Source organism: Arachis stenosperma, chromosome 8 (genome assembly GCF_014773155.1).
Source record: "Arachis stenosperma cultivar V10309 chromosome 8, arast.V10309.gnm1.PFL2, whole genome shotgun sequence".
NCBI classification, from domain to species: Eukaryota; Viridiplantae; Streptophyta; class Magnoliopsida; order Fabales; family Fabaceae; genus Arachis; species Arachis stenosperma.
In genome coordinates, this window is record NC_080384.1 from 29,446,270 (window position 1) to 29,470,787 (window position 24,518).

The 24,518-nt window shown below is 32.0% G+C and overlaps 2 protein-coding genes across 2 annotated transcripts; one reads left to right on the forward strand and one right to left on the reverse strand.

The window, feature by feature from the left end:
- On the reverse strand, positions 1-6,947 carry LOC130944550 (uncharacterized). Its single transcript, XM_057872909.1, has 18 exons — positions 5,669-6,947; positions 5,475-5,561; positions 5,182-5,386; positions 4,777-5,083; positions 4,253-4,363; positions 3,999-4,080; positions 3,861-3,920; positions 3,696-3,748; positions 3,167-3,333; positions 2,097-2,256; positions 1,819-1,873; positions 1,662-1,718; positions 1,309-1,557; positions 1,077-1,141; positions 929-985; positions 739-832; positions 447-587; positions 1-362 (listed from the first exon to the last, which is right to left on the reverse strand). Exons 1-18 carry the CDS (start codon positions 6,632-6,634, stop codon positions 273-275), a joined length of 3,006 nt encoding a protein of 1,001 aa, XP_057728892.1. The 5' UTR covers positions 6,635-6,947; the 3' UTR covers positions 1-272.
- Positions 6,948-21,827: 14,880 nt separating this feature from the next.
- LOC130945744 (uncharacterized) lies at positions 21,828-22,622 on the forward strand. Its single transcript, XM_057874451.1, has one exon. The coding sequence runs from the start codon at positions 21,828-21,830 to the stop codon at positions 22,620-22,622; it is 795 nt and encodes a 264-aa protein (XP_057730434.1).
- Positions 22,623-24,518: the final 1,896 nt, after the last annotated feature.

The window sequence follows — 24,518 nt, forward strand, 5'->3', positions numbered from 1 at the left end:
GCGAATAATAATAAATGAATATATGAAATGCCAAAATTTTGGAAGATATTAGAAATCCTTTTATCCTAGTTTTCCTCTATTACCTAACCTCCTTTGATATCTTTGCTACCAAAAAAATATAACAGCTAGAGGTGATTGTTTTTCTGTACACCAAAAACGCATATCCCTGTACATAGAGGAGTGCGCTCTCCAACCAGAGAAAAAAACATATGGCCTGTGTAAAATAGGCACCTCCCAAATAAAACTTTACAACAAAGTGCACCTAAAAAGTATTAGTTCTGTTCAGGCATAGGAACCGGCTTATGTAGTAATGAAGTCCCTTGAAAGATCATCATGCGATAAAATTTCTTATAGTTGTTTATCTGTAAAATGAGTGAGGAAGGAAGTTAGTCTAATAAGTAGCAACCAACAAAATCCTAAAGCAAACAAGACAACTAGTTACAAACCTCCTCTTGTTCTAGTTTTGTAAACCCAAATTTACTTGTCCATATTGATTCGGCTTCTTCAGCAGCGGGCAAAACAAGGTGTTTCACATTCAGAGATGCAAGCAGCCTCTCCATGCAAGAAAATAGGCACTGAAAGTAACCCTATACAGAGAGCAAATTCATCTTCGGTTAGAATGTTTGCTGACATTAACCCAATCACTGATTAACTTAAAAAATCATCATCATATACAATATGAAAACAAACAAGAGAAGGTCAGAAGGGTATCTTTACCACTGAAGTGAATCAAATTACCTTTCCTTGGAAATCTGCTACTGTTGCCACTAGTGGAAGCTCTGCTACTTCTAGCCCGAAGACACGAAATATGCCAGCAGAGACAACAACTTGGCTGCAAAACAATACCCAGGCAAACAAACAGCATAATCAGGCATCTTTCAAGTCAAATATACAATATGGGTAAACAGAATTGCATCCTCATCCTTACTTGACAGTAAGCACCGCACAGTACATTCCACCAAAATCTTGACCCCGGATGTTCCTTCTGTTATAATGAACCATTATAAGGGAAAATTGCTTCAGATTCATATATACAAAGAAAATCAAGTACACCAGAAGAAACACAAGATGCTTACCCAAATAGCATGGTTGGAATAAAATCACGGCCAGAACTAGAATCGACTATAGGATCAAACCTCTCCTGCAAAACCAAATATTCGATATTAGAATAAAAAACTCAACCGACAAGCTTGGCACTCTCAAAAAAAAAAAGAAAAGCAAAAAACAAAAAAAAAAAAAGACTCGGCCACAATCCATCCCTAACAACAGATAACTTGACAAAATAGAAGCTACACACAAGATACCCACATGGAAGATGGCAACAGCCTTTGAAAGCAATTTTCTAGTGTCAACAGAAGCAGCACGCTTCCAGTTCAGAAGCCTCCATTTAATATCGAGACCATCCCCAGCATCTAAACCTTTCTCTTCATGTTTCCTTTTAATCAAACTTAAAAGGGAATCTGGGAGGCTATTCTCTCCACTAGCCACCAAATTCACAAGAGCAGAATGAATTTGACCACAAGTTGTACCACAAAACCAATTCCCTTCAGGTAATTCCTGGTAAATAACCTCAGTCAACAAATGTATGTAACCTTGTAAAACTCAAAGGTATGGACAATTCCATTCAAAAGATTAACACAAAATAGAAGAAATTAAAATACCTCAAGGTTTTGTATGTTATGTTCCTTCAAGCACCCAACGTGATATTCTTTTTCACACTGCAATAGCACATCAGATGTGTAAAAATAGGTATCATGACAGGTAAATATAAGCAACTAAAAATAAAGGCTTGGCAATCCATAATTCAATAAGTATTACCTGATCACAAATGATTACTGTCCGAGGACCAAAACTTTTACTGAAATAGTGAAGTCTGCATATTACAACAAAGCAACTGGAGGTTGAGAATATTGTCCAAGTACTATCATGTAAAAGAAAATCAGATGCAAGATTAAAGATAAATGAAGCATGTTGTAACACAAAAGTAATAGCAATAACTGTCTTGCATTTCCACTCCATTAGACCAGAGTAGAAAAGTTTATAAACCACACATAAATCTGACTCAAATTCCTGAGAGAAATAATTCAGGACCATACCTGCATAAGGCACATCCACCATGGTCAACCTTGTTAGTTTTGACAACACGTACACATCTTCGGTCTTTTGCTTGCGCATTCACATTATGCTCCCCATAAAGATTCTGACAATATTTACAATACCAAGTACCAGTTGGAATGCATGGAAGAGGAACACAATCTGGATATCAAACACACTATCAGCAATTTAGCTTACTCAGAAAATTTGCTTATTCAAATATTATAACAGAGTAACAGACACAGGATGGATCTGTGATCTGTCTGTCAAACATCATAAATCAAATTTCCATTACATTCAGAACATGCACCCATGGTTAGATATTTAGCATTGCACCCATGGTTAGATATTTAAGATTTAAAGTTCATAAATTAACTATACAAGCATTAATTCTCAGTAATAATAAAAACACAGAATATTTTACAAAATCCTAATCTGCTTGTAGGATGAAGTCTAAAGAACCAACAAGTAACTGGATGCCCTTCCATTTGGGTTATAGAAGTCATATGAAAGAAATATACGATGATAAATGAATTTCAGATATTTAGTATATTATAACTAGCAGTCGCATTAAGACCAACATTATTTGAAAGGTGTTGCACAACACTTTCCTATATTCTCAGTTAACTGACTTTTTGAATTGACGTTTTAGAAACTGTTGTACCATGGAGTTGCTCTCAACTCTATTCTTTTTAGGATAGCAATGGAAAAAGGCTGCAGCTATTCATTTGCTGTTTCTATTTGTTATCAAGTCCCTTCTTCTGATGATCTGTTCATCTAACTTAAGGCATGCATCCCCAACTTGAATAAAGGATGGGGTCATAAACTGAACAGAATTTACAAATATTTATGAGTTATTCATATTTTTTCCACACTCCAACAGAACATATATCACCAAACTAGAGTCAGGATACAAACCAAAGGAGGTGAAATTTCAATATTGGAGACATATCATAACTCCAAATTCAAACATATCAGAAAGTTTTTAATGGTGTGATCAAGGTTTCCATGACTCAAAATCAAGAAGCGTTTTGCATAAATAACTTTAAACAACAGAGAGCAAAAAGTTCACCTATGTGAAAAGCTCTTGGACATCCATCACAGCACAAAAGATCCCCTCCATCTTCACAAATGCTGCAGAGGTCATCATTTTCACTGATAGCAAACCTCCGATCTTTTGATAAAGAGATGGACAAATCATGGAGTGAAACTCCATCAGGTGTGTATATGTGCAAGTAACTGCAATACAATGACTCGGTGTTAAACAGCATGTAAATGTTGATCAATTTCACAAAAACCACAATTCAATACATAGCAGAAAAAATGGAGGCCACTTAATTTCATAAAAGTTTAAAAAATTCAGGGGAAAAAAGAAGAAAGAAACAAGACAGAAAAAGTGATAGAAGAAAAACAGAGCTAGATGCACAAAGCAGGTAAATCAGACAACCAATTTCATGCAATGCAAAATGCAGTTGCACAGCGCAGATATGCCCTACAACTACAAGCAATTCAATGAAAAGCTAGATACACAAACCAGTTTCACAACAGAGTAAAACTGTGATGAACTGTTTAATGCATATGGCAAAATAGTAGTTACTCACGGCTTGCGTCGAGATGCCAAGCCAGCATGGGCTTCAAACTGAGAGGCACTGACCTGCACATGAAAGTTTTTAAGAATTAGAAACCAAAAAAAAAAAAAAAAAAAGAGAAACATAAACAATGACCTGTATTTGGCAAAACATAGAATACATCAAAAGGAAAAGCACCTCAGATTTGCAGCAGGTACAAAAAATTCCATATCCCTTCTTGTAACCTACCAGCTTTTTCTGCTCACATAATAAAAAACACACTTAGAACCAAGCAAGGAAAGTCATAAAAATAGGTAAAGTGGAAGAACGGTCAACCTCTCCATGAGCATAGTACGCTAGTTCAGTTCCATCTGCCAGCACGTCTTCCTCGAATACCAACTTATGCAACCGTAGGTCCCTAAAAACAAAAAATAAAATAAAATGTATGATAATAATTAAATGGGAAAAAACGTAAAAGCCTGATAAGAATAAAAGATGACGAAGTTATCGCACACTATATATATATATAGCCACACACATTGGAGTTTTAAATGAAGCAAATGTTTCAGATAAGTTCTTTGCAAACATACTTTCTAGTAATTCTTCCCTGGCTCCTGCCATGAGATGTGCTATGCTTCATTCCATTGTTTAAGGACTTTGGAACTGCAACTGGCTCTGGTTCTGATTGTGGTTCTGGTGATCTGGAATAGTTAAAATGTGCTTGCATTATACAACAACAGATAGTTGAAATTTAATAATATATCACATAGCATCAACCATGTTTATTCAAATTAAAGGAAGCACTGTGTTCATTGGAGTTCAGTGCACATCACCAGATTCTGCCTATCAAAGTGGGAAGTCATATATGAAATCAACTTGCCATCCTATTTCTAGCAAACAACAGATAAGACTCTATGGTAGAAATTATAAGCCCTCTTTTTATAGCATAGGTAGATATTGAAGTTGGGAAAATGGCTACCAAAGATTGCAAGAGAATATCAAAGAAGAGGTCTGCAGAGTTTGCTCAACAAAGCACATGTTTATCTTAAATTCTTAAAATGTACCACATTGCACTCATTAGTCATTATATTGTTCATAAATCACAAAAAGATACCTGGGTTGAACTGCAAATGAAACAATTGTAGTGCTAGTCATGGTGGTTTGAGAAACAGTTTTACTGCCAGTCACAGGAGTTTGGGCAACAATTTTAGTGCTAGTCACAGGAGTTTGGGCGACACTTTTAGTGCTAGTCACAGGAGTTTGGGCAACACTTTTAGTGCTAGTCATAGGAGTTTGGGCAACACTTTTAGTGCTAGTCACGGTATTTTGATCAACACTTTTTGTTTGACGATGGCTAGGTTGAGTGTCTTTCAACTCCATGCACGAATCACATAGTAGTAGTCTTGATGAACCATTGCCACCTTCAAATATATACACAACGTTTCATCAGAATTACGTGTTACTACCCCTGAAATGAGTACACAAACATAGGCCAAAGGAAAGAAAATTCATTTCAAACCTCTGCAATTAAAACAGATGTTAGACTTCTTCAAAGTGAAACCAACAAGGACCTTTTGGACAGCTTCTTCCATGGTGTCCAAAGGAAAATTCCAGCATGCATTCATGATGTCACGGAGAGTATTCCCATTCTCAAGGTACATATACTCAGGAGGTCGTTTGTTCGCACTACCAGCATGCAGCTCAAACACAGTGGGTGTGACAACCTATTCTCGGCATCATAGAAAAACCACATTATTTCCCTATAATATGTTAGAAGGCACAAACACAAGAATACATGTTAATTTTGCTTACCTTGTTCCCTTTACAATCCGGACAATAGCACAAAACCCCCGAGTCACGAATGACTCCTTGAAGCCCTGCTTCTCCAGGCCTCCGTGCCTAGAAATTCCTCAAATGCATCACACTCACGCCTCAAGCAAAAATTTCTCAAAAACTAACACTAAAAGAGAACTATCATATAAACAAGAAAAGCAACCAGATAATACCTTCAATCCCCTGACATACTTCACTTGCAGTCCCTCAAGAATCCCGGTGGCGAGAAGGTCCTTCAGCTTGGTAGGGAACCTCTTCATGCCCCTCCTTGATCCCTTTGCTGGAGTTGGAGTTGTGAACTGTGGTGAAGCATCAGTTTCAGTCACAACCTCAGTTTCATTCTGAACATTATCATCAGCAGCTCCAACACCTACAACAACAAAAGCATCACCTTCCCCATCATTCACCATATTGGTATTCTCAGTTTTTTGCTTCAATACCGACCTAGTAAACCTCCTCATAGGCTTCTCCACAGCTACAACTCTCTTCCCCTTATCATCGTCACTGCAAACCAAAAGTGGTGTTGTTATCCCAACTGCACCGTGTTCCTCAGAAGCACGTTTTTCCAAAGGTGCACTTTTATCCTCAGGAGAAACTTGCTCCTCTTTATTCTCAATTTCATCCACAACCACACGAGGCTCTTCTTCATTGATGGGTTCCTCATTGATCACAGTCTCCAGCACCATATCACCCTTTGGTTCGTCAACCTCTCCCTCCTCTATCTTCTTCTCCTCCAACAATGATTCCCCAACCTGATTATTCTTCGGCTCATCGTCGCTGTTGATATCCACCACGTCGCTCTTCGCTTCCTCCTCGCTCACGGCGTCGCCAGCCTCCTCCGAATCAATCTTCGCTGTCGCCACACCCGCCACATCTGCCGTGTACCCATCAACCTCCTCTTGATCCTCATTCTTCGTCGCCGGCGCCTCTTCCTCCACGGAACATGACTTCCTTTGGCGCTTTCTGGCGGGACTGGGCTGAGCCGGAGGCACATTCCGGTTCTTGCTGGCACGGGTGCGGCCCAAGGAACCGCCACCGATCTCCGATTGGGCCTTCATGGCGAATGCAAATTCCCTCTTGAGACCCGTCCGTACCCTAGAAAGCATCATGAACTCGTTGGAATCCGTACCCTTCGCCATACAAACAAACAAGCAATAGATTCAGCTCATGTAGACCCAACAACGCTACATGAAAACCATTCGATGAAAAAAATTCAGGTGTTGGCTGAGATTGGTGTTAATGAAAGGTGCGGTGGAAGAATTCAACGGTGGAGGCGTTGAATTAGGGGAAATTTTAGGGTTTCTGAGAAAGGGGGGAAATAACAGATTGAAGAATGGGAAAAGTTGAGATTTGATTTTTGAAAGGGAGAAGAAAGATTGGAAGAGACTGGATTTGGCTGTTTATTGGGGAAAGGGAAGAAGGGTTCCTTCAAGAAGGCGAAGAGCAAGGAGACACCGTGTTTTTCCTATCGTTTCTTTTTTATTTTTTCATCCAAATTAATCCCATACCGAAACTGCCCCTGAGATCCCAATGCCATCTCTTCTCTATATCTTTTTAAGAACTTATTTTTTCCTATACGTTAAGTTTTAAAAAAATATTCGAATCGCTAAAAATTTAATTTTGATATATTATTAGTATAAAATAATTTTATATGTGTCAAATAAATGATTATTTAAAAAAATTTATAATTATATGATTATATAAAATTTTTATATTATCAATGTATTAAAATTAAATTCAATAACTAATTATAATCATATCAATAAAAATAATAAATTTTTAAATTTACTATTTTAAAAATTATTTAAGCGTATAACTTTAATTAAATAATTATATATTGAAATTAAGTTATTTTTTTAATATATATTACAAATTATTTTTTCTATTTCTTTTTAAAATTTAATTTTCATCCACCTAATTATGTATTTTCAAATATTCAAATAAAAAAGGTAACCAATTTTTAAATGTATTATTTAAAAAATTATCTTATAATGTAAATTTAATAAATAATTATTTTAATTTCTTTGCGCTGTTAATATTTTAAAATTAAACTTTTTCCCCGTGATTTGAAATTTTTACTCTCGTATTTAATTTTGTATTATGAAAAACTAAGGATGTGATTAAGGGGGAAAAAAATTAATACATACCATCTCTTATGAAAGTGCTCATAAATATTTAAGAATTTCAGTCCTTGTGACTTGTGAGAATATTGTGGGTTGCGTATTTACAATTTTATTGTTGTAGTCTTTGTCCTTCTTCTTTGATTTGATTTATTTTATTTTTGTTTTTCATGTTACCTATTCGTGATCTCTTAAATGTAAGAGAGAAATTATGTTAACATCTCACCTGTGTTTTTATCTTATCATAAAAATAAAATGATAATTTTTTTAAAAAAATTACATCCAAAAAATATAAATATTGACAAAATATTGGAGTATAATTTTATAATAGAATTAATAATCAAAATGGTTCTCGAAAGATATTTCGATTTTTATTTTCGCCTCTGAAAGAATAAATTAATCAAATTCGTCTTCAAAAGATAATAAATCTGGTCACGTTAATTTTTCCGTCATCTCTTTCGTTAGTTCTTCTGTCATTTCCTTCTACAATAAAATTTTCTATGAGACATTCTCTCAAACATCTTATATACATCATGCTTAACTCATCAGACTTTATTTTATGGTGAAATCTCAAGGCTTGATAGGAAAATTTTTTTTTGCATATTTTTTTAGCATGGTGTCAAAAAGTACATCAAATTTTTCGTTGTTGTCGAAGGTGTCAAAGGCATATAAGGCTTCGAAGATGTTGTTAAACTTGCAGAACAAGTGCTAATGGTAGAAATCGTTCTTGAGGACAAAGAAAAGGAATTAACGGAGATCGATGAGAGAATTGCAGATCTCTAAGAGAGCCGAAAAAATCACCTAACCACCAGCAATTAGATGAGCAAGCATGAGAAAATGGCGCAGAGTGCAGCACGGTATTCAGTAATGAAAAGAGCAAACATCATAATGGATTCTTGAGCATTGTGGTGATGAAGACCATCGAGACGGTACTGCAATGGTTATGGAGTTTCAAAAGAGAAATTATGTTAACATCTCACCTGTGTTTTCATCACGCGCAAAAGTGAAGCGGAGACAGGGGGATAATTTTGGAGAAGAGGCGTGGGCGGCGGCAGCAGAGACGCTGGTGGCGATAGGACTGACTGTAACCAAGGTTGTCAGGGAGGATAGAGGATTTGCGCAGTGTTCTACCATAAAGGAGTAAGAAAAGTCGATCATTAGTAAGGGAGTTAGGAACCCAGGTGAAATAGTAGTTAGGGTCGGTTTTTTTGGATTTGGACCTGCTTTAGTTTCAGGCCTTGACCAAAAAGAATTAATTAATGTGTCACGTCATTTTTTGTTAGCACCGTTAGTAAAAGAAATAATAGAAGAACTAACGTAATCAGATTTATTATCTTTCGAGAACAAATTTGATTAATTTATGTTTGACCTAATTTAATAGTATTTTCTATTTCGGAGTTAGACAGAAAATTAGGCCTTAATCGAATAATAATTAATTTTATATAGAAATATTATGAAGATAGAAATTGTTTATGAATAGAATAAAGTTTATGTTTGCACCATTTTAAATTTATTTATATTTTTAAATTTAATTACTTATTATGTTTGCACTAGTGGCGAAAAAATTATAAATAGTACTGATTTGATTTTATTTTTAAATTTAATACAAGTTAATTCAAATGATTATGAAGAATATTGTATCGATTTAATTTTTTTTAATTCAAATAATTTTACAAATTAATTTTTAAATGTTTCATGTTTAGATTTGGTTGATATCACTAATGAAATATGTATAATTATTTATAATGTACGGACACTGATACAGATACAGATACAGAATATAACACGATACAAATATACTAATACACAATTTTTAAAATTTTATAAGACAAAGAACACGCATATATATATAAAATATAATGTATTTTTTAAAAAAATAGCAATAATACTTTGATATTGATATTAAAACATAAATTAATTTTTTTATTATTTTTAAAATCTTATTTTAATTATATAAAGTATTTAAAATATTTTTTGTTTTAATAAACAATAATAAATACTATTTTTAAATTTATTTTAAAGATATATGTTAAGAATAAGGTTGGACACGCTGATCTGTGGTAGTATTTAGATGTGTTTAAGTGTGTCTAAATTTTTTTTATATTTTTTATTAAGAAATGATTAAACACAACAGACACAGGTATCAAAAGAGTATCGATGAGTGTTGTATTTAAAACGTGTCCGTGCTTTATAGATAACTATTATTTTACAACATATCTCATTATTTAAAACGTGTCCGTGCTTTATAGATAACTATTATTTTACAACATATCTCATTTAAAACGTATACATTTTTAATGGCCAGTATAAATGAGACAATTTTAATTGTACACTAAAAATTAATTACTAAATTAGTTATAAATATAAAATATATTTAAAATAAACTATACAATATATATTTATGTATAAATATATAAAAAATTAATTTTATTGTGCATATAATATTTTTATAAATAAAACAAATAATAAGATACAAGGTATGAATCATTCTAAAACTGTATATATGGGTAAAGATGAAATTATTTCATTTATTTGAAAAAAATTCTACAAAGATGTATATCTATAGATGATTTGTATTTCAAAATACAGAGTGCACACCAAAATTCGTAAAATGAAAATTCATTCGAAAGATTATTTTAAAGGAAAAAAGTACGCTTTAGGTTTTATAAACTCGCTAACCATACAGTATTTTTGTTTATCAAAAAAATCTTTTAGGTGTACTTTAATATTTATATATATTATTTTGTGGATATTTTTGTCCACTCCAAATTTTGTATGTGTATTTTTGTTCATTTATTTTATATTTTTAAAAATTAAACTTTGAATCTTAAAATATAGAAAAAAAATAAGATGTGTTAAATTTGTTAAGATATGAAAAAACCTATTAGGATATGTAACAATGATTATCAGGAATTAAGACTATCTTATTATAAGTAAGATTAATGGCCTAGATGTATGCCAATGTGAGAGAACAATGCACCAAACATGGATTACAAGAAAAAAGGAATGGAATAAATGGTATTTTGTTATATTTATTTTTCTGCATTTGATTTTATCCAAATTGAGTTCATTTTTTGGATTACACCGTGTTATTTTGATATTTTTTCCTTTTTAAGTGTGTGTTTTAGATTCATATAAAAGTATTTATGAATCGCCATGTCCAATTACCATGACCGTGTTGTTACTGATTACAATTTACAAATAGGTCCCTGACCTTTTGCCCCGCAGACATTTTCGTCCCTGAGCATTTGAAAATACATTTAAATCCCCGACCTTCATAAATTTTGGACGGATTAGTCCCTCCGTCCAATTGCTTCCGTCAGACCCAACAGAAAAGTCTGACGTGGCTCCGTTCTGATGACGTGGCATGACAGATTAACATGTGGACTGCTGACTGGAAGATGTACTTTTAAAAATTGGACAAATAAGTCCCTGTACCTAAAAAAAATCAAAGAGTGGAAACGAAGCGTTTAGATTTAGAACATTGAAGAACACAGTGTGCAGATTCGTCGATCTTCCTTCGTCTATACTTCTCAACCATGAAACATATTAATCATCAAAGCCTGACATCACTCATAAGTCATAATGAAACAAATTAGGGACGAAAGTAAACAAGCAACCTGGCTGTTGAGTTGTAGTTGCATTTGACAGAAATGAAGAAACAACAGGATCCCCCTTTTGGATTGAAACAGCATTCTCCGGGTTAAGGTTAGTATCCGGAATAACCGAGATTTGTGCCTCAGCCTACATTTTTTTTCACCCTGGTATATGCTCATTCTATGGTATTCAATTGCACCAAAGATACAAGATTTAGTTCCCTGTGATCAACAACAAAAACCATTTTTTTTCTGAGAATAAAAATTATGCCTCAGCTGCAACTCACTTGAATAACTTGTGGATCATTTTTTTTTTATTTAGGTACACAGCCAAAATTCACAATGTAGCTTACAGGCACAAAAAAAAATCACTAGCATCAGTCTTATTTCCATTGGCCTACTTCACCTTCTTGTAACCTAATTTCCCAATCAATGGCGCATACAGTTTTTCAAAGTCCACCCCTTTGCTGAAGAATCTGTCAATCCACAAGTACCCTCCACCTCTCAAAACCCTATCCACATCAAACAGCAAGAACTCCATCATCGTCACTGGAATCTACCGGTTCAGGGCACACCCGCACCGCACAAGGTCGACCACTCCGTCGAACACCGGTAGCCGCTGCTGCAGCGGCACGTGAAGTGGCACAAGCCCCTTAGCGCCACCGCTTCGCTGTATGGCACACCAATGCGCATAGTCGTCGTCACAACTGTCACGTTGCGGAGCTTCGTCGTGGCGGCGAATGACCCAGTGCCGCCACCGACATCGAAGCCCAGTCGGATGACTGACTTTGTGGACTTGGCGATCTGGAAGAGCTGCGAGATCGGGAGATCGAGGTCGGTCTTGTAGGTTGTGAACTTGGATGAATCGAAGGAAGGGTTGAAGCCTAGGTTAGGGTTTTGGCGGTGGAAACAATTGAAGGATTTACAAGGGTAATGGTCCCAAATTACAGAGAAATCGGAGAGTGAAGAAGGGAAAGGGCTTGAGGGAGAGGGGATGAGGGTTTGTGCGGCACGGTTCGGGAGAAGTAGCTAGCGGTGGCGGGAGAGGGGGTGATTTTGGTTATTGGAGAGTTGAAGAGAGGTGATAGAGTGAGAGAATATTGGTGGCCACCATTGCCATCAGAAGAACAAGGTTTAGTGTCATTGAAGAAGGTGAGGATTAGTTAAAACGACGTCGTTTTGAACAACAGGGACTTATGTGTCCATTTTTCAAAAGCTCCATCCCACTAATGTGCCACGTGGGAAGCTGTGATGCCAGGTAAGCAGAGGGGAGAGCCACGTCAGCCTTTTCCGTTGGGTCTGACGGTGGCGTATGGACGAAGGGACTGATCCGTCCAACTTTTAAGAATGTCAGGAACTTAAAAGTATTTTCCAATGGTCAGGGACTAAAATGTCCGCGGGGTAAAAAGTTAGGGACTAATTTGTCCTTTTCTCGGATAATTATTGCCACCACCCACCAGTTTATATTGTGTGTGGTTGTGAAAAACTTTTAAAGACAATATTATTCAAATTGAATTCTGCTCTATTAGGTAAATAATATATGGAATCATTTAGATAAATATGTTTAAAATATTTTATTTTTAAATATTTTTAAATAACTAAAATTTAATACATATAATTAATTTATTAAAATTAGATTAAATAAATTGATTTGACCAAAAAATTAATAAATATATTCTAAATCGATCGAAATTAATATTTTTTATAAAAAATAATTATAATATTTTGTATTATAAAAATTAATTAAAATATCTTTATATATATGTATTAAATTATATTATTTTTATTAAAATTAAATTAGATAAATTGATTTGACCAAAAAATTAATAAATATATTTTAAATCGGTGTAAATTAATATTTTTTTATAAAAAATAATTACAATATTTCTATTATAAAAAATAATTAAAATATCTTTGTGTGTGTGTATATATATATATATATATATATATATATATATATATATATTATATCAATGTTCTGAAAACCGATTCGAACCGGCCGGTCGAACCGGTCAAACCGTGAATCGGACGCTGAAGCGGTTCGAATAACAAGGAAAATCGTAGAATTTGAAAATCGGCGTTGAACCGGCAAACCGGCTGGTTACCGATCGGTCGAACCGAACCGAGATCCGGTCGGTTTTTTAACCTTGCAGCAAAACGCTGCCGTTTTGTGTTGTGGGAACCCTAATTCGTCCCTTTTTCCCTTCGCAGCCTCCACTTTCGTCTCCAGCCTCCCACAGAAGACAAAACAACACCCACGCCACGAGGCCACGACCCACTAGTCCACCACAGTTCAGCAAGGGTCAGACTTCAGAGAGAGTGAGATTGTGAGAGACATAGAGAACGCCTGAAGCCCTCAACGCACTCACCTCTGTCGCACCTTTAGCATCGTCACGCCGTCAGCAGCGTCGCGCCGTCAGCAGCGTCGCGCCGTCAACTCCGTGGCGCCGTTGGGTCCGTCGCGCCTTCAGATACCTCGCGCAGTCAGCACCGTCCCGCCGTTAGCTCCGTCGCGCCCTCAGCCACTTCGCATGTCACCTCCGTCGAGCTCTGCCTCTGAGAAAGCAATAGAGAAGCGTTGAAGCGTTGAAAAAATTAAAGCCTAAAGTCCTTCGAGCTCTGAGAGAAAGCAATAGATTTTCTCATTTCCAGGTAACTTTTCATTTAGTTATGAACATGATTTTGTGATGAAAGATTGAAATCTGATAATGATTCTCTGATGAACTCTGATGAACTGAACTCTGATGAACTCTGATTCTCTAATTTCCAATTTTGTGATGAACTCTGATGAACTGAACTCTGAGTCTCTGAAACTGTTATGAACTGATATAGTGATATGTGAACTATGTGAACTCTGATGGTTGTGTGATGAAATATGAACTGATTTTGTGATGAAATATGAACTGATTTTGTGACATGATTGTGTAAATTCTGATTTTGTGAAATCTGATTGTGTTAACTCTAATTTTGTGACATGATTTTGTCATTGTGAACTCTGGTTTTGTATACTCTGATTTTGAGAGATGATTTTGTGAACAAAGAATTTTTTGAACCTGAGATGTTGTTTGTATACTCTGATTTTGGAATTTGGATGTTGTTTGTTCATTTGTTGTGAACTTGAGAGTTGAGATTATTGGGTTGGATTGCTGGTAATATTTAGGTATGGAAGAAAGTATCAACCAAGACCTACCTAGGAATAATAATGCTGAAAATAATTATGCTTTGAATGAACGTTCTCTTCCTCCCGCGAGTAACGAAAATCAATCACAAACTTGATGCTGCTATGTTATGTTTGATTGGTTGTTTGTTGACTTTTGAACTTTGAATTTGTATTTGAATGAGATTATAACATTTGGTTTATGTAGTACTTTTAATTTGAATGATATTTTAAAATTTAGATTAAACTATAATTATATTTTCATGTGCTTATTTATATTTTATTTATTATTTTATTATAAAACGGTTTTTACGGTTCAACTACGGTCAAACCGGTTGAACCTATAAACCAATAAACCAGTGTCTAGAACGGTTCGCTGACCGATTCAGTTTTCAGAACCTTGATATATATATATATATATATATATATATTAAGAATCCTAAATTCTAACCCTTTTTTCATTTTTGTGTGCTATAAGATTAGAATTTAAGATTTTTAAAATTATAAAAATATATAATAAAAATATTTTAATTATTTTCTATAATAAGATTATTGTAATTATTTTCTATAAAAAAATATTAATTTAAATGAATTCAAAGTTTAATTTATTGATATTTTGACCAAATTAATTTTTTTATCTAATTTTAACAAAAATAATATAATTTAATTAATTATATATATTAAATTTTAATTAATAACAAATATTTAAAAAAATATATTTTAAATATTTTTATTGAAATGTCTCCCATAATGTATCTGGTAGACTAACAAAGACATCATGGTAATTCAAAGAACTATGTGAGGGCTTTTACGTCCAAAAAGTTATATTTCATATTTCGAATGAATCGTAAATACTCGCACGGTGTGGCGCTTTTATTTTTGAATTTATTTTTATTGCATATGATTTTAAATTACAGAAATTTCGCGGCTGGGCCAATGACCATATACTAATTCACAAGATTTTTTTTTTGTGACTAATTCACAAGATTTGTGATATATAATAATCAACTTATAGGTATGTGAAATAAGTTTATTTATCTGGTTAAACAAATATTAATATGGAATAATTTATTAATCAGTAATAAATTTTTAAATATTTTTAATTTAGATTTATAACGAATTAATTTTTAACTTATTAAATTAATTTTTAGTTTGATAATAAATTCTAAAATATAAATTAAGTATGTAATTTTTGACAATATCATGTGTGGCATAATAATCACACATTTAACTGCATTAAATTTTAAGATAAATTATCATCACAAAATATTAGTTTTTATTCTGATTATAATTTTTAGTAGGTAGTTTTTTTTATTAGCCAATCCTCAATAAAAATACTAATGTAATGAGTTATAAGCCTTAATGAGAATCATACCACAAAAGTTAGTTTCTATAATAAAAAATTTTAAGATTTTATAAAACTCTTTTTCAAATATTCGTCCAGCAAAATTCATAACAGAATAATTTTTAATTTAACTATTTTACGATTATAAATTTAAAAAATTAAATTAATCAATATAAAAATTAGTTAAAAAACTAAAAGGATTAATAATACTAATTAAAATAAAAATTAATTTTGATATACTAACAATATAAAATATTTTACATAATTATACAATCACATTCGTTCTTTTAGATAATTATTCATGTGATCATGTAAAAAATAATTATTTTTACTTATATAATATTACGTAATTAGATGTATATATAAAATTATTTTATATTGATCGTACATAAAAATTAAATTTTTAAAATAATATCTAAAAGGTTAAGTATGCTTCAATTTGGTTATCAAATCATCAAACGTCTCAAATTAGTTTACAAAAAATACAACCGTGATCATGAGTTAGATAGATCCTTACATCAATATAGATATCAATATATTATTAAATTAAATGCATGCACGACCATTTTGACTACTAACCGAAAATCAAAATCCACAAGTGTATGTTGATGACGAGTGTTACATATACAAGTCATTTTTGTTTACAAGTCTTACAAATTGGGCCTAACACGCGCGTTACAGAAGAAGAAGAAGAAGAAGTTGGGCCTAATACGTGCGTTACAGAAGAAGAAGAAGAAGAAGCGTGAATATAAATGACTTGTATGATTTGTATGGAAAAGCGTTCTCCTTCTGTTTTTTTCGATTTTCATGGTTTCTGAAATCAAGTTTTGAAATTGTTTTGAAGATGATGGAACTTCAGAAATACACCCGAACGATTAGAAAAATACACCCAAACGATTATAGAAATACATTCAAAGGATTACAGAAATACACACAAACAGTTACAGAAATAAACCAAACGATTACAGAAATACACCCAAAGGATTACAGAAATACACACAAAGGATTTAAGAAATACACCCAATATAAGGAGAGACAGTATATTTCTTCTTGAAATCAATACACTCAAAGAATTATAGAAATACACCCAAAGAATTTAAGAAATACACCCAAAATTCGTTGAAGTACACCTTATGCATAATTCAGAACTCTTTCTTTTTTTCCTCCTCATCTTCTGCTGCTGCTTCTTCTTCTTCAAAAACGATTTCAGAGCTTGATGTCAAAAAACAATGAAAACCGAGAATAACGAAGAAAGAAAACAAAGAGAAAAGCACGTAAATGAAGAAGAAGAACAGGAAGAGGAAGAAGAACGTGTAGCAAGAAGAAGAAGAAGGAGAAAGAGAAGGCAAGAAACGTACCTTGAATAATGTTTCTTCGTTTTTTCTTGTGATTTTGATGAAGGAGAAAGAGAAAACAAAAAGAGGAGAAGAAATTTCAATAAAAAAAAGAGGGAGGAAGAGAAGAAAAAGAGACACAGAAGAAGAAGAAGAAGAAGAAGAATAAGAAGAGGAAGAGGAAGAAGAAGCACGGAGAAAGAAGAAGAAGAAAAAGAGACACAAAAAAAACGTGAAACGGCGTGTTTATAAATGACTTGTATGACTTGTATGGAAAATCACTTGTATGTGGAGAATTACTCTATGTTGATAGGGGTGGCAATATGTATTCTACTTGCGGGTATCCAATTCGATTCTATTTGATCGGATAGAGTTGTTAATTCGATTTGCAGCAGATAGAATAGAGTGCGGGTAGGATTTTCGTGCGGGTCAGGTAGGGTGCGGGTTGAATTTCAACCGTATCCGACTAACTCGCACTCTATATATGTTTATGTTATATATTTATATTATATAAAAATATGTTTTAAGTGGATGTTGAATCAAAGACCTCTCACTAAATACAAAAGATCCTTAACTATTAAAAAAAATTATTAATTAATAATTTATTTATTTTTTTTACATAAAAATTAGTTCTATTTTAAATTATCATTAAACTATATAATAATGTTGTATATTTTTTGTAACTTGTAGATAGGGTCGGGTTAAAAGCGGGTAGAATTAGAGTTGGGATATTCTCAACCCGTAGGTAGGGTAGGGTTGAATTTATATAAAAATCTCAACCCACGGATAGAGTTAGAATTGGATCCAAACCGTACCTTACCCTACATATTGCCACCCCTATATGTTGATGCGGTGCCAATGCATATTGAAAAGGTGACGGAGGACATCTAACCAAAAGAGGCTAACGATAAATAAATCTTTAAAAAATTTAAAGCGTGATAAAAAAAATTAGAGATCAAATTTTAATACAAATTTTTATAAATATTAAAAAAATATATTTTTATTCTTAAAATTTTATAATTTTATGTCAAATAAATTTTTAAATTTTTTTTTATTACGAATGATTACATATTTTAAAAAAGTAAAAAATATAGAGATTAAATTTTGTTTTGATATTTTTTTGTGCACTTTTTAACAAAATATTTACTAAATTAGACCACTTTTTTGTCATTTACAAAAAAAAATATTTATAAGTTATTTTTATTATATTTTTAAATCATATTTAGTGATTGTTTTGTTAATAATATATTTCAATCTTTCGAGTTGTTAACTCATCAAACTAAATATGTGGCAATTAATTAAGAGGACCAACTATGCTACATCTTTATCTAATCTTTCTCTTCTTTCGATGTTAATTTGATCACGTAGTGGGCAATATAGTTCGATTAAACATTAAACACAAGCAAACAAACACAACTTGGATTCCTTCCTATACATGGCTCTCGAAAGAAACGAAATTTCTTAGCTCGAGCATATTGGAACAATAGGGACCCTGAAATATGTCATCCGTACGTAGGGTCGACTCATATATATAAAGGGTCTGGTTGGTTGGTTGGTTGGTTGGTTGAACAACTCAACTTAATCAAGATTTTGTTTTCCTTAGATTCCTCCTAACCGAAAAGAGCCATGTGTTAGGCTAGGCTTCCAAGAATTCAATTTGATTCACAACTAAACTAATATATATATCTCATGTTAGCAATAAAAAATGAAAAACTAACCACATCGAAAATAAGGAATCCACTAATAGAGAAGAGTGTACCTTAATTTATATATATATATATATATATATATCATATCATTCAAGATGCTATTGTGACCAATATATGCACCTTATTGATACACCAAAACAAGGCCAAACTTAAAATACATGAAACCTAGTAGTCATGCTTGGATACCTAGATGCATATATAGTATAAATGCCAAAGGATTGAAGTTGCCCTGAGAGAGAAATGGAGAAAGGGTATTGTTGTAATTGTAATAAGTTGTACTAAATGAGGCACCACCCCCATTTCCTCCAAATTAAGATGAACATATCAAAGATCTCTCATATCATAATCATCACGACACCCCTCCCCACCACCACCATTAGGCATAAAATAGCCTAGTTGGATGGTGGGAAAGGCATAGTGATTGCTCTAATTTGTATTTAAGAGATATAGGAATTGGAGTACCAGAGCTTCAATTCTTCATGTGGGAAGAAATTAAACCTGCCTCATCATATATAAAGTAAGGCCATGAAGTGGTTGATTGAAAGGGGGGTTTTTAAAGGGAGCGAATGAATTAGTATATATATATATATATACAAAAGGGCATGTTAGCTTAACGTATTAGCATCTTCCAAAGGATATGCGACCACTACCTTCATTCATTGCTCCACACACTTGATGGCCACTCCTTTTCGCTATTAGTCATTTTCTTTTTCATTTTTTTAATTTACTTTTTCGTGTAAATATTATTAGTATTTTCTTCCGAGTGAATTTTACGTTGGATGGACACATGCGCCCCCGCACACACATATATATATAAATATAAATTATAAAATAATTTTTAGATAAATCATAATATTATTTTGATATTTTGTTAATATTAAAATTTATTTTTAAATTATTTATAATGTCTTATTTTAATTATATAAAGTATTTAAAATATTTTTATATTTTAATAAATAATAATATATATCATTTTTAAGTTTATTATATATATTAAGAATAAAGTTAGAGATGCTAAAATGTGATAGTATTTAAGTGTGTCTAAACCTATCCAAAAAAATTTTATTAAGACATAATTAGATACAACAAATACATAAATGAGACGAATATCGATAAATATCGTATCCAGAATATATTTACATACAGACACCATAACTCAAAAAAATATCGTTGCTTGGAGACTAATTAATTTTTAGAGAGAAATGGACTATTTATATACCGAATACAAGGGATAATAAACATCTTCTCGAAAAATTAGTTTAATTTTTGAGTTTACCAAGAATCGAACTCTTGACCTTTTGGATCTAGCGCTTTAATACCATGTCATAATACCACTCATCCCAAAAACTTCAGCTGATGAGAAAATATAACACTAATGATTATATCTCTAATACTTCATAAACCTCCATTGTACCCATTGTATAAATATTTCATTGGCTCCTCGTACTTTTCCTTTCAAAAAACAGTTTCTACATCGACACTGTTTAGAATGGCATGCAGTCAGTTATTCATGTCACAAGCCACGCGCCATGTTTTAGAAAAGTTCACAAGCTGCATCTACGTATGGACAACGCATGTAATATCATGCGCGTGTGGTATATGCTTCATGGAACAAAATCTTATTCCTTATTTCCTCCATGATAAATATTTAAATAAATGAAAGCAAAATGTCTTTAACTATTAATTCTTTTAAGAAAAGTTGTGTTAAATCTTGAAAAAGGGTGGTTTAATTAAGTAGAAGTTTCGTCTCACGTTCTGATTACTAGAAATGGTGTAAAGTAATTTTGGGGTTAATTATATTGGGGTGGTTGCATTGACATGTGAGGCTTCATGTGACACATATGGAAAGAGAATAATATTAGTGCGGTTTGTGACTTAGGTCATGCACTAGCATTACTACCAAGCAAGATTCAAGAACCTTACAACGTATATACCGAGATCGATCGTACTTGTTTTGGAGTTTTGATTTAAATTTATGTGATTATGTCATATAGTTTGAGGTTTTTGCATAATGTTGATCGTAAAAAATATAATAGGTCACTCAGATAAAGACGGTTAAAATGTCTTTTTTTTTAAAGATATTTTTATATTGTGTTTTAATTGGTTTCTGTATAATTTATTCAGTGTTCCTCATCACATATTATTAAATTTCTCAAAAAATTTTATCTCTAAAAACAATAAAAAGCATTTAATTTGGACTATAACAAAAAAGGTAATAGATTAACTATTAAATTTTTTTAAAAAATTATTTACATAAAAAAATATATCACATTCATCAATATATATATCTACTTAATATACTAAAACTGGATTTTTTCCCAACTACTAAGGTGACGTGTCGATCTCTCATGCCTCTGTTTTCCCTCCAAAACGAATAATTTTTTTCTATTTTAAATTATTTTATTGTAATTATATTATAATTAATACTAAATGAATAATATATAATATATAATTATACTAATTTAGCAACATATCTTCATTATAATTATATCAAATCAATATTTAATATACTATTAGACTATTTATCAATTATCAATTCAAAATATTTTTAATAATTTTAATGATAATAATAATATCAATAATAGTAATAATAATAATAATAAAAAATCTTTGTTACCCAATTCACGTATATCAAATAACTTTTCTAAATTATTTTACAAAAAATATCTTTAATATAATTATATTGTAATTAATATTTAATAAATAATATATAATTATACTAATTTAGAAACATATCTTCATTATAGCTGTATCAAATAAAAATTTAATGCATTATTAAAAAATTACCTTAATAATAGGTAATTTACATATTTATTTTTATTTTACTAAAGTTTATTTATTTTTAATCCTTATCTTATCTTATGTTATCTTAACTCATAAGTTAAGATAAGATAAGATAACTATCATAAGCTATATAAAGGAGAGCCAGGGGCTCTTAGGTACAAACTCATTCTTCATACTTTATACCTTTCAGACTACGGAGTATCTTTGCAGATTCCACCACTCCGGCCACTACAAGAAGACGATCCGACAACCGTTGCAAGTCCCTGATCCTACAACCACTAACAACAATGGTTTTTGAGATCAGCATTGAACCCAGCATGATCACCGAAGTCGAGATTTACGACCTCACTTCCCGCCATTATCCTTACACTATTTATGCCGACGACCAACGCATCCTCTGCATCAACACCACCTCTTCCCAAACGCTCTCCAAGTGGCTCACCAACCTCCTCAAGTCCATTCCCAAAAACACCCCGGTCATCGTGGGCGTAACCGCCGAGCACCAATTTACCAAGTACACCAAGCGCGGCGTCAAGGACCACGGCTACTTCTTCATCTCCCTCTGCGTTGGCTCTCACTGCCTCCTCTACCCTCTTCTCCAACAAGGCGACTCTTACAAAGCGAAGCAAAATCCTAGGCCCCTCTGCGACTTCTTTGCCAACCCTAGGGTTATCGCGGTGGGAATGGAGATCGAAAAGGTGAAGGCAAAGCTGGAGAAGCACCATGGGATCGAGCTGAAGAAGGCGTTGGACCTTAGGGCGATGGCGGTGGAAGGGATGAAGGAGGTAGGGGAGAAGGTGGATCTGTGGCGGTACAATATTGACAAGTTGGCGAAGACAGTGCTGGGGAAGCACTTTGACGTGGTGAGGCCGGTAGAGAAGCTGGACTGGTACGATGAAGAAAGCTCGTGCTGTTATTATAATGTGTATATGGATGAGAAGACAATGTTCATCACCATTGATACCTATCTTTGCTATCTCATTGGTTTCGAGCTATATGGTATGATCCATGGACATGAAGCGGGTAAGAGTCAAGATTCTAGTAAGTCCAAGAAGAAGGTTAACAAGAAGAAAAACTCATGAAGTGCCTTTGATTTCTAAGATTAGTAATGAGGTAATGCATGCATAGTTTGATTAGACTTTAGAGTAGTATATGACCGTAATTCTATCCTTGTTAGTGATAGTAATTTTTACCTTTTCAATTTTTATCTGGATTTAGATATAAATTTTTATCATGGAGGCCACTCAAATAAAGACGCCTAAAACATCTTTTTTTAAAGATGTTTCATATTGTGTTTTAATTGGTTTCTGTATAATTATTTGGTATTCTCATCACATATTATTAAATTCCTCAAAAATTTTCTTTCCAAAAACAATAGTAGTATATGACCGTAATTCTATCCTTGTTAGTGATAGTAATTTTTACCTTTTCAATTTTTATCTGGATTTAGATATAAATTTTTATCATGGAGGCCACTCAAATAAAGACGCCTAAAACATCTTTTTTTAAAGATGTTTTCATATTGTGTTTTAATTGGTTTCTGTATAATTTATTTGGTATTCTTCATCACATATTATTAAATTCCTCAAAAAATTTTCTTTCCAAAAACAATAAAAAATATTTAATTTAGATTAAAACAAAAAAGTAATAAATTAGCATATATACATATATATATATATATATCTATATATATATATATAGATATATATATATAAAAGCTCAAACCTCTTAAAATTTTTATAAATAAAAAAATAATTAATTTATATTCGTACAATATATAAAATAATTACTATATTATTATTATGTTATAGATTAAGATTCACTAATTTAATTTTTTTTATTTTTAATATAAGCATTAGAAATAAATAAAATTTTTATAACTAAATGTAGTGTAACAAAATATATATAAATATTAATTAGTTCTTAAAAATTCTAAAAATAGTTTCTTTCATTTTAGTAAAATAACTATTTATTAAAGTAGACAAATTAATTATTTTCTTCTCATATATAATTTTTTTAAGACATAAAAGTAATTAATTAGGACATTGGTTAAGATAATTAAAGTCACTATTTCATTAAATTTTTAATTTAAAAAAAATTCTAGTTAATTTTTGTATAGAAATTTCGAATTTGAAAACATTGATAAAAATTATGTTGAATTTTGATTTATTTGATTCTCATTTAAATTAATCACTACATAAGTTAAAGTTCTATTTTAAAGTTGTATTCGAGCTTTAATCTGATTTTAAAGTTTCAATTTACTTAGTTTGATTTTTTAACTTAGGTATTCGTGACTCATATTAGGGTTTTAAGTGTTTAGTTAAAAAAAATAAGGTAAAAAAATTTCAATTATCACATCAAATAGTCACTAGAATGTATAATGTAGCAGTCGTTAGTCCATCTCAGCATGTCGTTAACGATTTTGTACGACAGTGACAAAAATAAGATTAGGAACTAATATGAGTCATAACTATTAAGTTGGGAGACTAAATTGAGTAAATCGAAATTTTTGAAATTATATTGAACTCACGTAAATATAAAATATAAAATAGTTAAAAACTTAAAATTAAAATTTGAAATACATATCTTCATTAACATTTTATGAAGAATCAAGTCTCAACTTCTAAAAATAACTAATATAAAAAACCATAAAATTTTAATACTACAATAGTATCTTATTTTGACACAATAAAAAATAATTAATTCACAAAGCCTATCATCTAACTATAATCTTAGTAGATTTTAATACTAACATCAAAATAAATAACCTTAATCACAATACTAGCAATAAAATAGATAAAGTAAATTAATAAATTTTTAGTGAAATTTATATTTATATTAATAATGGTATATAATTAAAATATAATTAATTTTAAAAATAGAAAAAACAAAAATTAAATTAAATTAGATATTTATGTATACTATATAATTAGTATTTGTCAAAAAATAATACTTAGAAGTGCGATGGTTAAGTGGTA